Source organism: Trichoderma harzianum (assembly GCF_003025095.1).
Source record: "Trichoderma harzianum CBS 226.95 unplaced genomic scaffold M431scaffold_8, whole genome shotgun sequence".
Taxonomy (NCBI): domain Eukaryota; kingdom Fungi; phylum Ascomycota; class Sordariomycetes; order Hypocreales; family Hypocreaceae; genus Trichoderma; species Trichoderma harzianum.
Window position 1 is genome coordinate 741819 of NW_020209256.1, and position 13222 is coordinate 755040.

Here is a 13222-nt window from a genome sequence, read left to right on the forward strand (position 1 = left end):
GATCTAAGGGCCGTTAAATGATCTGGCGGCATCTTATTGATCCTACGTGTCAGCTGTCGATCCCTAGTCCGATATATACACTTTTAAGTTTGCTTAGTATTACAGAGCGACTGTGCGCTTATGACCATTCAAATCCCATTTTCGCTGCATCTTTCTGCTCACCACGTTCTCGAACCGTACGATGAAATCGCCAACCCCGTTTCTGACCACAGCTCTTCAAGACCCTAAACCACACCATCTCGACCCCCCTTTCGCATTTCTTGGCTCATCTTGAACTTTCCCCCCAGACGCTTAATCACTATCTCAATACCAATAATATTTTTCTTCAACAACTCAAGCCATCGTTCTGGGGTCTCGGATACCTCACACGGCTCAGGTCGGCCTTTTTTGCCTGTGTATCCCATGATGGACTCTTCGCCGTGATTTGACAAATTCTCGAGCTGCCGAGAGAGAAACTCGACTGTGTCTTTTGATTTTGAATCGCAGCATATCTTGGCCCTGCCGTAGACCTGTGAGGTAACGTAATTCCAGGTAGGAACTACTTTTGCAGTCGTGGGCTTGGTCTCGACCTAAAATGCCGGTAGCACAAAATGATGATGTCGAGAAGTAAACAGAACCAACACTTCTTGCTCCAGGAAATTGTTATTGGCCGGCGCTCCTAGAGCAACGGCATGTGTTATGGCTCTGCTATGAGCATTCTGGCGAGCCATAACCAATGTATAGCCTACTGGCGATGCCCGTTGTCTATTTTCGTAGCTCATGTATAGCAGATAATATCAATTTCTTCACATAACAAAAGACCATACGTCACTGATGAGATGTGCAGATTAGCTTCCCATCTTCTATCTTGTCCACATAACGGAGATTCTCTTGGTTCTACCATCACTTGAATCTGGTGATCTAAATCCTGTGGTTCGACCTTTCAAACGGCATCCATCTTGAAATCAATGCCGCAAGCCCCACAAAATTGTTAAAGAGATAGCCTGCATCAGTAGTAATAGCAGTGAAAGGCTATCAGATGGAATATCCAAAGGCTGTATATAAAAGACAGTTCTTATCAATCATACAAAAATAAGAAATCACCTTCCCATCTGGAGAGATGTCAAGGATGTTGATACAACTAATCCTCCGAGTTTGTCAAGCTCCTCTCCTTCCACATCCCAAGGATCGGATTTGGACCGGAAATAAAAAGAAATTCAATTTCCACTTTACCAACTCATCTGTACCCATACAGAGAACAGTACCGATGACCTATCTCATACATTTGCTACATGTCTACGCAATGTCTCCAGAGAACTCCGTCGGCAACAATCCACAGCATGACACACTCCCAAATCGCAGACACGATATATACCCACTTACGGCTAGCTAGCGTGGGGAATGATCCAAGAGGCTTGGCAGGGGCATCGGTAATACGAATTGCTCCGAAGGGTGTTGGATGTCATTTTCAGCCACTCGTGTCCCAACTCCAACGCCCGTCGGAGGCATTTCGACGAATGAAACCACATGCATTTCATGTACGAGGCAGCAATTTTTTAGGCAGTGCATCATGTTCACCCGAGAAACCTCCATGAGATATGTAGGATGCAATTGGCCTATCTACATGTACTTTGGTCGTTGCGAGTTCTGAGGGAACTTTGAGAAAAAAAAAAAAAAACCTTGCCCATCTCAACAACGCCACTTATATCACACCACCCAGATATGTTTTTCCACATTTTTCAAAACCACGTTTCAAATACGCCCATCCTACCCAACTTTATGACGAGATAAGACCCTCCCTCCAAACTAGAACAATACATACAATGTATGCAGCAAGTATAGGAAACTAGTCACTCTTCTTCGCTTCTAGGCCGAAACACAAACGCCTTTTTGCCGAGTCGACGGACGACAGGCGCATTGCGGAGAAAGATGTAACCAACCGCCGAGGAGGGGTGTATGTCACTTGAAAGCATGTTGCAGAAAGAGAAAGAGGGCATACGTAACGCATCTATCTGCCGTTGGTTTTTGTCTTGGCTAGCAAAAGCCTGCATGTCAGCTGCCGACGCCTGATGCGTGAAATGTGAAGCCGTAGTAGTTGAATTTCCTAGGGTCATTTCGATGTTGCCCTGCCTGTCTGCATCATTCTGCTCCTCGGTTTCGACACTCATGTTGATACCTACGTATCTAGCTTTGAAAATCTTATCTAGCTTTGAAAAATATTCGGTGTGATTCCATCGGTGCTGTCTAGGGCTCTTCATTGTAACATGTGAATAGGCACGAATCTGCATATCCGAACAATGACATGATATCGGTTATTGCTCCCAATTAAAATCACATTATAAAGTGGTAGATGATGTATAATTTTTTATCGTTATTCAATTATTTTGGTATATTATTAGGGGTGCACAAATTGCTCCCAGTCTAGTTTGGTGAGCATTCGGCGTTGTCATATCATTATTCCCTTGCACCGTCCCTGATTATTTCAACAAAAATACTCCATGCAGTAAATCAGAATTCCCTTTTGACCAAGATGCAGCCATTATCACAATATATATACGTAGAAAAAGTGCCCATACCTCTGCCGTCCTCTATGCCAGCTTGCTCTCCTTGATGGCGTATGTGATGGTTGATGGAACCTTGCGGAGGCAAGTTTCGCATATTAATAGTAGCAGGTAGTTGATGAGGTATAAGCCGGCGAGCAGTCCTACTGCACCTGCGAGGAACCAGGTCCAGGGTCGTGTTCCCAGCCACATGAGGGCATGAGCATCTGCTTTGTGCCAAGTGGCACTCTCGAGGTCGGTGATGTATGAGTGCAGGTCAGGAGGATCAATGACTTGCACAGTTGGTGAGGGCAGTGAAGGCTGGCCCAACAGATAATCCTTGACGACGAGACTGAGGAATAGCGGTCCAGAGGACATCATGATATTGGCGTAAGGCTGGATCTCGGCCCAAAATCTGGTGATGTCGTAGAACAGGGGAAGTTTGGAGACGGCCGCGGCGTAGGCTGGGTGTCTGGCGGTTGCAATCATAAAGTCATTGGTGACGCCGGTGGGCAGCGTGGACTTGAACAGAGCATAGTGCTGTCCTGGGCCCTTTTCCAGCTCCTCAAAGGGAATGGTCTCGTTGCAGAAGGTGTCCATGTCGAGGTAAATGCCGCCATAGTGGTGGAGGACGAAGTAACGGATGGCATCAGCGCGTTGGATGGGGAAAGCATAGCCATCCCAGTTCTCCACAAACCAGGGGTATTCGGCAGCAATGAAGTCGCGAGCCAGCTCGTCAGTCCACAGCTAAGAGCGAGAAGATGCTTGTTAGAAAAAATAAAAAAAATAGAGAAAAATGGCATGTATATCTAGGTTGCTTGGTCCGGACTCACCTTGTACTCAAAATCAGCATACGTCTCCTTGCAACTGCGCTGCGAGGCAACCCATTTCTCGGGGATGGTGCTGTTTTTAGTCGTCTGGTGCAGGATGCGAGGGATCTTGGGGTGGCCCAGCTCGTGGTCGTCGTCGTCGAACATTGGCGAGCTCCATGAGTCGTTGCGAGGGATCGTGATGCGAGGGCTGAAGAGTTCGTCGTTTCTGCGCAGGAGCGTGATGAGAGGCTCGAGCGAGTAGAGGAGCAGGCCGACGATGGTCACGTCGACGAGCAGAAGCAGGAACAGGGCGGCCTTGTTGAGTCTGGGGAAGCGAAGGAACTTGAGGGCCCTGCGCTGGGTCGACGAGGGAGAGCGAGACTCGCGCGCCGGGCGCTCGCCGCGCTCCTCGTCAAACTGCTGCTCGTTGTTGTTGAACATGTTGGTGAAGGACTGGAAGGGAGAGACGAGAGATCAAAGATCAAACACCACGAACAGACAAGACGAAACACCAGAGCACCGACCAAGAGAGCGTTAGGTGACCTCTTAAGTCCCGCAGCGCACGAGATTTTTATTCAGTGAGCGAGGCCGCTAGCAACACGGCCAACAGCGAGTGAATGGAACAAGGGACGCTGCCTCCGGGGGCGCTGATTGGCCGGGCCCAACAGGGGATTCGATGCGAGCCTGGCAAGCCTGGGGGGCCTAGGCCTGGCACGTTCTAGGGGCCTTTGTTTTAGAAGCGCCGCTAGGCTGCAAACCGCCACGGGGGGGCCTGCGCTTGTGTGTAGCTTGTGTAGATACATGGGCCGTCGGCACGAATGTGCTGTTACTAGCAGAACTACTCAGGGATCTAGTCTTAGGTAAGTAAAGATGATTGGGAGTTGTGGTGTCTTGAGAATCTAAAGAGAGAGGCGGCGAGGTATCGAGCAGGTACCTGTCGGCCGCTGCTGTGGTGGCGTCTTGCTCCAAGTCGTGTCCCGTGGAACCATGCCAGGTACGCGCAAATACTTGTCTCGGCGCCTTGCCAATCTCAGATTAATCACAAGACCCCGGCTCAGCCCCCCACAGCGCTGGGCAGCCCTACTCCGAAAGGGTCGATGTGAGGCGTCGCTTATACCTGTATCTAGTACGGGTATAATTAAGCTAATGTACTGTAGGTGGTTTGGTGGTGTAGTTCCTGGGTCCTGTTGGCTGGTTGGCGGAATGGCCAGTAGAGGAAAAGAGAGCACTGGAGAGAGAGAGAGCGCTGTCTCTGCCAAGACTCAAGGCGACATCATGCGAATCTGGTCCGTCTCGTCTGGTGGATTCATTTCAGGTTTATTTTGTCGACGGCACCGACCTCCGACATGGCGGCCGGTCTGACGCGCGTTCGCCAGCTTCCAGCAGGATCTTGTACCCGCGCGTGCCACGCACTACATCGAGGCGGTGCCAAACACTGACGACGGGAGCCTCTTTGTCGCAGCCAACGATGGCCACTGTCCAGTGCAGCCATTCGTTGGACTCGGAGATTGCTCGCTTCTTCGGTTTTGCACCATTTACCACCACAGGGACAGTCCCTCGTACTGTGCTGGTGCCGGTGCAGTTCTTGCAGTGTAGAGTACACGCTGACGCATTTTCAGCTGCTACTGGACCCTTTTTTTCTTCCCTTTTCCCTTTTCCCTTTTTCTCTCTTTCCCCCCCTCCCCCTCCAAGTCGCCACCTCGTGCGCGCAAGATTACTTTTAGCCGGCGCTGATTTGCACTTCCAAGACCGACTAAAGACCCCCCTTGATGGATGTCGTGTCGACCGTTGCAAGATTCGCGAGGTTCGGGCCGCAACATGTGCTTTGATTGCTTGGACTTGGACTTGGCCTCGGCGTTGTCCTACACGCCATCACGTTGGAATGCTGCCATCATCAGCCTATCATGTCCTGTCTTGTCTTGAACTGAAGCTGATATTGAATGGCCCTCGTGTGCAAGTCATGCGTGCCCTCTTGCTCTGGCCTGGCCGAGGCTACTAATGCACTCATCTCATTCCACAGGAATTCTCTCGACAATCCCTAATCCCTATTGCGGGGTTGAACGGGGGGGACTAGCGTACGAAGCCGTCTTGGGAAAAGTGGAAGATCTAGGATTGGTGTTGCAGTAGCCGATTGGACTGGAGCCTCCAACGTTGTTGATCCCGTTGGAGGCCTGTTTGCAAGTCAAACAGCCAAGCATCTCGCAGCCGCGCCCTTTGCTTGATGACGTCGGCAGGTACCGTAGTTGCGTAGATACTTTGGAACTTTGGGACTTGGCAAAACGGTTTGCTGGATGAGGAAATGCGAGCGACCAGCATGACGCAGACGAACCCGCTCGGGATTGGGATTGAAACCCTTGAGGCAAATTGGACTGGAACCTGGAAGCCAAAAAGTGGGAGCCCACATGTTGAGCAGGGGTTCCAAATTGGCGCTCACTTTCAGCTCTGAGATAATCCAGGCACATGGCCGCGCGATAAGCTATCAAAGGGCCCGGGGAAATAGAAGCGCCGAGCAGTCACCTGACTGCGTCATGTCTTAACAGGTATCAATCTCGCGCTAAGAGCAACGGGGACCAGAATTTATTTCCAGAAGCCACGCATAATAGGGGGTTGCAGTACAGTACCCAAATACATACAACACCACCACACCGCACAAGTCAATCAAGTCCTCTAATATTGATCCAGTATGATGAAATGGCTGATGTAATGGGTCCTGACTAAAAACAGTACATGCAGTACACTGGAAAGTCATTGGCTGTGGTGGCTTAATAAGTGGCGATACTGCTCAAGATTTTGAGGGCCACATTTATCGATCAACACTGCTTGTACTGTACCTGCTCAAAGGATGTGCAAAAGAAAAGGAGCAAATCGAGAAATGACGAAGATACAGATTCGAACAATCTGCATACAAGCCACACTAAACTCATCTAAAATGGCAAGCTTGCGAGCGTATTCTCCTCATGTCTGCGTATATTGCGCGTTTCTCGTGCGTGGCAGCAGTCAGGCGGGATTCAATCCCCACGGAATTGAGTGATGTCAAAAAATAACCACATGTCATTTATTGATTCTGGATATTTTTGTCTATCCCGGCCAATAAGCCTCTTCCTGACTCGCTCTCGTTCCGCGTCCCTTTTTCCCCCTGTTACAGACTGTTGATCCTCAAATACTCCTGAGCCCCGCCGTTACTGCATGTGCCTTAGTCAGCCGTGAAACATGCATGAAACGTTCAATTTTGTCTGCTTGGCGCTGAGGGGCTGCCACATATCGGGAGCCCAGGCCAGGCTTTGAGGCCTTGAGGATTTGTTCCAGCATCCGTACATGGTACCAATGACCCAATCAAGACGCTATCCCGCCTTGCAGTAGACGCAATCCCACGCCAAGGGTCTTATCGTGATAGCCGCCCGCCTAAATTTAACTCTGTTGGCCTGGTTGTACTGCACGGGCTACTATCAGGGTCTCAGAACGAGGCTTTGACGAGGGGAGCATCAAGAGGCTTGGAACGGCTAGAACCAGGTGCTCCGTATCTGTACAACCACATGACATTACCGGGACACTGACCATGAGTCAAGATCATGGGCAATGCCAGGTATGTGCTCGTACGGGGAATAAACACGCTACCCCACTGCTCTGAGTGCCGAACAAACCATGGACGCTGACTTCCGTTCAACGTCTAGGCTCTGCACCTGTCCGATGGAAGCAAGTGCACCAAAGAGGCTACCCATGCCGACGGTGTCTTTTGCTGGTTTCATTCTAAGCAGGTCTATGGGCTCTACAAGGGGTACAAACGACGCAATGCCAGACTGGATGAACTGGAGAGCGAAGCCCCTCCTTACCTAAAGACAAGCAAGGTTCCTCTTGCGAATCAGACATTCGAGGATGTTAAAGACCAAGAGACTCTCAGGACGGTACATTCCCATCTCTTTGACCGATATGTCCTCACCGGACAGGTCATCGACGCCCGCAGGCTTCACCACACCCACTTTTACTCGCTCCAAATCGACTATGGGCACCAAGCGTATCTCGACAAGCTAAGCAGCAACCGCCACATCATTCTTCGGTCTCTGGAAAGATTGGAAAAGCGAACTGCAGATGTGCTGTATCAGCAGGAGAAATGGTTCGCTTGGGTACGCCAGGCCCAGGAAGAGGAAGAGGCAACTCGTGACAAGGAGCAGAAAAAGATGAAGCAGGAAGCTGCCTTGTTCAAGCGTCACCGAGACAAGCTGCAGGCTAGACTGGAACAGGCTAGACGAGAGGAGGAGCAGAAGAGCCAGGATGCCTATCTTGAGGCTGCCTTCCGGGAGCGTATGGAGATGTCAGAAGATGAATGGGAAAGCGATGAGGCCTGGGATCCTATTAAAGACACTGACCACGACAAGCGCAACCAGTACATTGATCTGATCAGGCACTTCCTCTGGATGGATGCTGCAGACATTGAGACCAGCCAAGATCCCCCAGCCGAGCCTAAGCCACAGGTAGAAGAGGCCGCCGAGCAACCGCAGGAAGAAGATGGCCAAAAACCCTCCAAGAAAGGTAAGAAAAAGGCAAAGGCCAAGCCGAGTGCCGCCAAACCTGGCAATCAAGGCAGCGCCAGCGACTCCTCGCCAGCCGACAGGGGACAAGACAAGCTCATGGCCATGCAGCAGCAAAAGAAAGCAAAAAAAGCAGCCGATCAACCGATGCCTGATAAGAACAACATTGAACCCGAGCAAGAGATGAGAAAACGCCTGAGCCAGGGAGTCGACAAGAAACTGGAAAACGTTTGGGGTTTCCAGCTCGTTGGGTCGTTGGAGAATCCCCACGAGACGTTTACAAGAACGGCACCGATGACCGACAACGAGATCGAGACTGCCATCAAGGACGTCAGAGAAATCAAGTTGCTACTTTTTTGTCGCCTGTTGCTTGCTCAAGCATCTTTGTTGCCGGCTGCGATTCTCAATCATAGCCAAAGATTGCGATCTCAAACATGCTATCCAGCTCTGCCGAAATTGGGCAGAATTCGCCGACCTCAATCTCCTCACCCTGTGGCAGTTTTTCCCTGCTTCAAACTGGACGTCTTGGGCAAATAACAGGCTTATCCAGCAACTGCATGAGTTGCAGTTCTTCCCTTACTTCATTGATCTTGGAGCTCAGTCACGTAGTCGCTATTTTCAGACCGACGGGCGAGGCAAAGGACGCCGCCAGCATGACATGATAGAGACGAGGAATATCATTGTCGGTCACATGAAGCGCCGCGATCCAGTGACCCGCCGCTTTCTGCAGTATCTGACAATGAGAACGGGTGAACTGTTGGTCCTGGTGAGGGACGGCAGAACTGGTCGCGTCATAACGGCACCTCCTCAGAAGCATCTTTGGACGTATCGCAGGAAGCAGGGCGTCGGAAGGGCCTCGAAGAATGAATGGCAAAACGTTCTTGAGGTAGGCCCTGATTAGTTTGACATGACGGATGTACTTAGGGAATGGCGCTTTGGATTCGATGACTATTACGACGTCTTCATCTGGAATCTGGTACCCAACGAATCACCACTGCTGCTGTATAATGTCATCATCACGGTATGTTTCTTATGCCATGAGTTGAAGCTAAGCACAATACTGATAGAACTATAAAAAAGGAACTTCGCACAGCATGGCGTATGACCCAGCCTGCTGACATGTATTCCCACATGGAGCCGCAGCTGCGGAGCCTCACTCGGGAGGAAGATACAATGCGAACGCGCAAGATACTTCCGGGCGAACAAGTCAAGAGTCTCTGGCACGTTGTGACGGGCGAAGACGTAGAGTTCCGCCTGTTCAGTACCTCAGGATCATTTACATCCTTCACGCCCCAGGGTGCCGCCACTGGTGAAATGGCCGACTCCCCATACCTGTTCTATACCAAAGCCAATGCTGTCGAGGATGAGGTTCTATTCCCAGACGAACTGACTTCTAACAAAAAGAATGTGCATTTTCGAGAAATCAGAAACCCCGTCAGTCGCCTTGAGCACTCGGGACTCCCTGGTCACAACAAGTACTGGGAAAAAGGACTGACGGCGATTCTTGCCGGGGAAGATTTCAAAGAACCGCTTAGCAAGGAGATGGATACCGATGAAGACAGTATGTGGGCGCTTCCTGCGATTTGGAAAAGCGGCTTGGAGAAGCTTCTACAAGGAACTCTCTCAGCAGAGCAGCGTGAAGTCCTTGAGGAAACTGGCCTTGACGCCATCAAGGAAGGTCAATTAATCGCCGATCGTCTTGACAGTGCGGATCCCATGGAGGTAATGGAACGCGAAAGATCTACCGGTGAGTATACTTATGCGATTTCTATGTTAGTCTTTTAGGACCGAATCGCTAACTTTCTGGTGTCAGAGTTCAAAATGGCGTTTCACGATGGAGACCTTGAGCCGGGATGTACCGAAAGGTATCGGCAAGTCCAAGAAGTCATCACTACTATGCTCAAAACTGCTCATGCGGAATCGCCTGATTGGGTTTATTACATCGCCGAGTTAATTAATGCACTGGCTCGACGTTGAAGCATTCGACGATGACACTATGGAGATTATGGTTCAGACCCGTGGTCCCACGCATTTATCGTTCAAGACATGGTTCAGGCTTTTTCGACCATGGCCATGTTCTTCCCAGAGGTGGACACAACGGCCCACGTTACGGCGTTTCTCAAATCAGACCAGCATGAGGCGTTCAGGAACTCTGCCCTATTTGATCCCCGAGAACGAAGCAAGTCTCGGCCCGATCGAAGAAGCAGAACAAGCTACAAGTACCGTGACCTGAAGTTCTGGACAGAGTGGAAGGCTGTTTTGGAGAAGGACCGCCACTTTTCGGATATTTACCCGTTCGACTGGAGCCTTGCCATCCGCCCCATCATTGCCAAATGTCAGTACCTCTATGAGCTCTAAGAGAAGTACCCAGTATTTGCTAACAAATCGCAGTATATCGAGCAGGAGTCATGGCCCCCGCACATCTGGAAAATGACGGCCGAATAGTCCCAGGCGTAGCCACGGCAAACACTGAGCCTCATCGCCCAGACAAGCTGGACCTCTTCATCAACTATGACGACCCTCGAAGAACTATTTCCGATAACGTATCCACCCCACTTCACCGGACCAGACAAATGGCCAAAGTTACTGCCCATTGCCGAAGATTTCGCAGAGAAGCACCAGAATGCTCGATTCGCACTTCTTCGGATCTGGACAGCGCCGCACTTTTACCCACTCATGCTAGGGATGGGGAATAGGCAGGCAACCAGCTTCCAGGATAGCGTCTCCCGACCCTGGGAGTGGAAGTTTTTGCCCAAGGACATGCCGGGCAGCGAGCTGAGCATGCATAACACCACTGCAAAGGCTCTGGAAAATGTCAAGGAGAGGCTTGAAGATCGGATAGCGTATAGGGGCGATTTGATCCTTGTTATGGCGGAGGGTGTGGCTGAGCTGTTGAAGAATTGCACGGCTGCGACGTTTGCGGTGCAGACGAGGCCGTGGTTGAGGGAGATTGATCTGTGGAAGAGTTTTATTAATGTTGATTTGGATTTGTTGAGGGAGTTGGATCCTGTGTGGTTGGATTGATGTTCTGGATCTGTCTAGATTTGCTAAATAGACTTGTATCTTTGGATCACCTACAATAGCTACGCAAGCTAGGACAACAGCGATGACTACGATTTCATCATAATGATGGAAAGTATAACAATCTCTACTCTTGTGTCTGTCTTCTAGGCCAAACTTCCAATCTACCAGAGCGTTTCCGGCGCCATAGCCAACCATTCCAACTGTAGAGTCCAGCCCTGTAAAGACTACCGTCCCACGCCCTCATGCTGCCAGATCTGTAACCTCAAACCCTTGGGATTTTGAACCTACTTGCCGCTCATTTGTTGTTGCCAGCTTTCTCATCTGCAACACCGTACTTATTGTACCAAAGCTTCCGCATAACCTGGTAGATGAATCGATACTGCTCTTCAGTTTGGACCATGCCCCAACGCTGCTGGCGAAGGATATCGACTGCTTTATAGATTAAATCAGGGCCCACCCACATCGAATCATGTTTTTTGAGAATTCCAAAGTCGAGCTCTCATATGAGGTGATCAAGAGCAATGAAACAACCCGTTCTGCCAACGCCAGCGCTGCAGTGAACAATGCACTTACTGTTCGGCGAGCTATACTGCTTTGACAACTTTATCAATTTGAGAAGGCTGTTTATGTCGTCTGCAGTCGGAACACCATAGTCGGGCCAGCGTTTGTAAAGAAAGTGCCAGATAATGCGTGCTTCTTCTTTTTCTCCTTCTTTGTCTATATGCAGCACTAGCATGCGCTTTTCAATCGCACCGCCTGCAATGATCTCTAGTGAGTGAAAGGTAAGATATGCCTTCCAGTTGTCGCCCCATATATTGTCGTCGTTAATTCTCCAAGCAGTGCCTTCTTCGGCCATAGGCAAATACTGGTCGCATTTTCGTCCATGTTTATCAGCCATCTCTGTGAGTTGAACGATAACTGCAGGTGATGATGAGGTTTGCTCAGCAACCATGCGCCAGACGTGATCGAATGACGGTTTGGTCGGTCCTTGCATAGCAATATAGCGCAGCGGCGGATAGCGTAAGTCAGACGACCTCAGAGTAATGGGAGACGGCATTGACGTAGTCGTATTTGTTTTCGCGAACTTGCAGCCTGATGCGATAGTCCGCCCAGGGCCTGTAGTCCTCATAGCGATCCATCCTTCCATTCGATTGCTTGTACTTGGGCACATTCGCCTCTCGCACTTCCTCTGCTAAGGCTAGTTCCAAGAACTTTTTACCGATGTCTGTGCGATGGCGTGCAGTGTTAGCAAAAAAGAGAAGTTTTTGTTAATGTATAATTAATATAGGGTATCAGCGACCATGTGAGGAGATGTTACGCACCTTGCTGCTGGATCGACAGAAACACCGGCAAGGCGGGCAGCGGCTCAATGTCATCTTGAGCCACCACAGCTGTCGACAACGCCGTTGATGTGACGCATGGCAGAATGTTTGACTCCGTCTTGGGGTCTTTATCGAGCAACAACTTGACGGCTGCTTTATACCCCTTTGATTCAGTCCATGATAGCAGCGTCTGACCGTTGGCGTCTTCGTAAAAAGTTTCATAATCAAGATCAACAAGGAATTGGAGGATTGCCTCATTTATAGTGATTGGATGCCGTGGAAGTCTTTTCATGAGATTTCGGTATCGCGAGAGAGATGGATGGACCTTATTCATTTCTTCTATGATAGCATCTTGCGTGATACCTTTTCGTTCAAGTTCCACCCCTTGATTCACGAGGAGGCCAGCCAAGGTGAAAACTCCCTTGGCATTTTCAATAATGTGTGATTCAGTTTTCTTCAGTCTATATTCTCTCCCATATAGTCGCTGGATTGTGTTCTTGGATGCTTTTTCTCAACCAGGCATTACGTTTTTCAGATGCTGATGATGCACACTCCGCTTCGGACTCCGATTCGGAATCTGAATCGGACTCATCGGAGGAAAAGAAAGGCGAAGAAGAATCTGACGGAGCATCATCTACATTATCATCAAAGTTGACCACATGCTCGGGTGCTCTGAAAGGTTGTTGTAGTTCTGATTATTATTATTTCAGTTAGCATCCATTCATGACCGCCCCGTCAATTAAATGTTATGAGGAGAGGCAACAACCTCTCAGATTATCCTCCAGATATTTAAGGAGGTACACGTGACCTTTGTAAATCAACGGATGACCTTTTAGTCTCACATCCTCGTCGTCCACTCCATTTCAGTCGCACCATGTGTCGAACTCGTTGTATTGGCGAGAGGCCCAATTTCCTGGGCCAACTGAATCTTCTTGTGATTCTTCATTCTTCAAGAGTTCTTGTAGATGATCCCTGCAAGCCATGGCGATATTCCTGCGCCTGGCAGCGTCTTTAGGGTC

The 13222-nt window shown here is 49.8% G+C and overlaps 6 protein-coding genes across 6 annotated transcripts; 3 read left to right on the forward strand and 3 right to left on the reverse strand.

Annotated features, from left to right (window-relative positions):
• Positions 1–1661: 1661 nt before the first annotated feature.
• On the reverse strand, positions 1662–2272 carry M431DRAFT_532083 (hypothetical protein). Its single transcript, XM_024920847.1, has one exon. It carries the CDS (start codon positions 2265–2267, stop codon positions 1830–1832), a length of 438 nt encoding a protein of 145 aa, XP_024772942.1. The 5' UTR covers positions 2268–2272; the 3' UTR covers positions 1662–1829.
• A 295-nt stretch (positions 2273–2567) lies between these two features.
• Positions 2568–3772, reverse strand: M431DRAFT_6820 (glycosyltransferase family 32 protein; the record flags this gene model as incomplete). Its single annotated transcript, XM_024921757.1, has 2 exons — positions 2568–3266; positions 3353–3772. 2 exons carry the CDS (start codon positions 3770–3772, stop codon positions 2568–2570), a joined length of 1119 nt encoding a protein of 372 aa, XP_024772943.1.
• A 697-nt stretch (positions 3773–4469) lies between these two features.
• On the forward strand, positions 4470–5699 carry M431DRAFT_509566 (hypothetical protein). The gene has a single exon (XM_024919316.1). The coding sequence runs from the start codon at positions 4800–4802 to the stop codon at positions 5328–5330; it is 531 nt and encodes a 176-aa protein (XP_024772944.1). The 5' UTR covers positions 4470–4799; the 3' UTR covers positions 5331–5699.
• Positions 5700–6887: 1188 nt separating this feature from the next.
• M431DRAFT_6821 (hypothetical protein) lies at positions 6888–9834 on the forward strand (the record flags this gene model as incomplete). The annotated part of the gene is made up of 6 exons (XM_024921758.1): positions 6888–6914; positions 7003–8187; positions 8303–8682; positions 8782–8878; positions 8938–9604; positions 9671–9834. The coding sequence occupies 6 exons, from the start codon at positions 6888–6890 to the stop codon at positions 9832–9834; spliced, it is 2520 nt and encodes an 839-aa protein (XP_024772945.1).
• Positions 9835–9924: 90 nt separating this feature from the next.
• M431DRAFT_6822 (hypothetical protein) lies at positions 9925–10881 on the forward strand (the record flags this gene model as incomplete). Its single annotated transcript, XM_024921759.1, has 3 exons — positions 9925–10192; positions 10249–10400; positions 10441–10881. 3 exons carry the CDS (start codon positions 9925–9927, stop codon positions 10879–10881), a joined length of 861 nt encoding a protein of 286 aa, XP_024772946.1.
• Positions 10882–10967: 86 nt separating this feature from the next.
• On the reverse strand, positions 10968–12426 carry M431DRAFT_556442 (hypothetical protein). The gene is made up of 2 exons (XM_024921449.1): positions 12204–12426; positions 10968–12106 (listed from the first exon to the last, which is right to left on the reverse strand). Exon 2 carries the CDS (start codon positions 12050–12052, stop codon positions 11381–11383), a length of 672 nt encoding a protein of 223 aa, XP_024772947.1. The 5' UTR covers positions 12053–12106; positions 12204–12426; the 3' UTR covers positions 10968–11380.
• Positions 12427–13222: the final 796 nt, after the last annotated feature.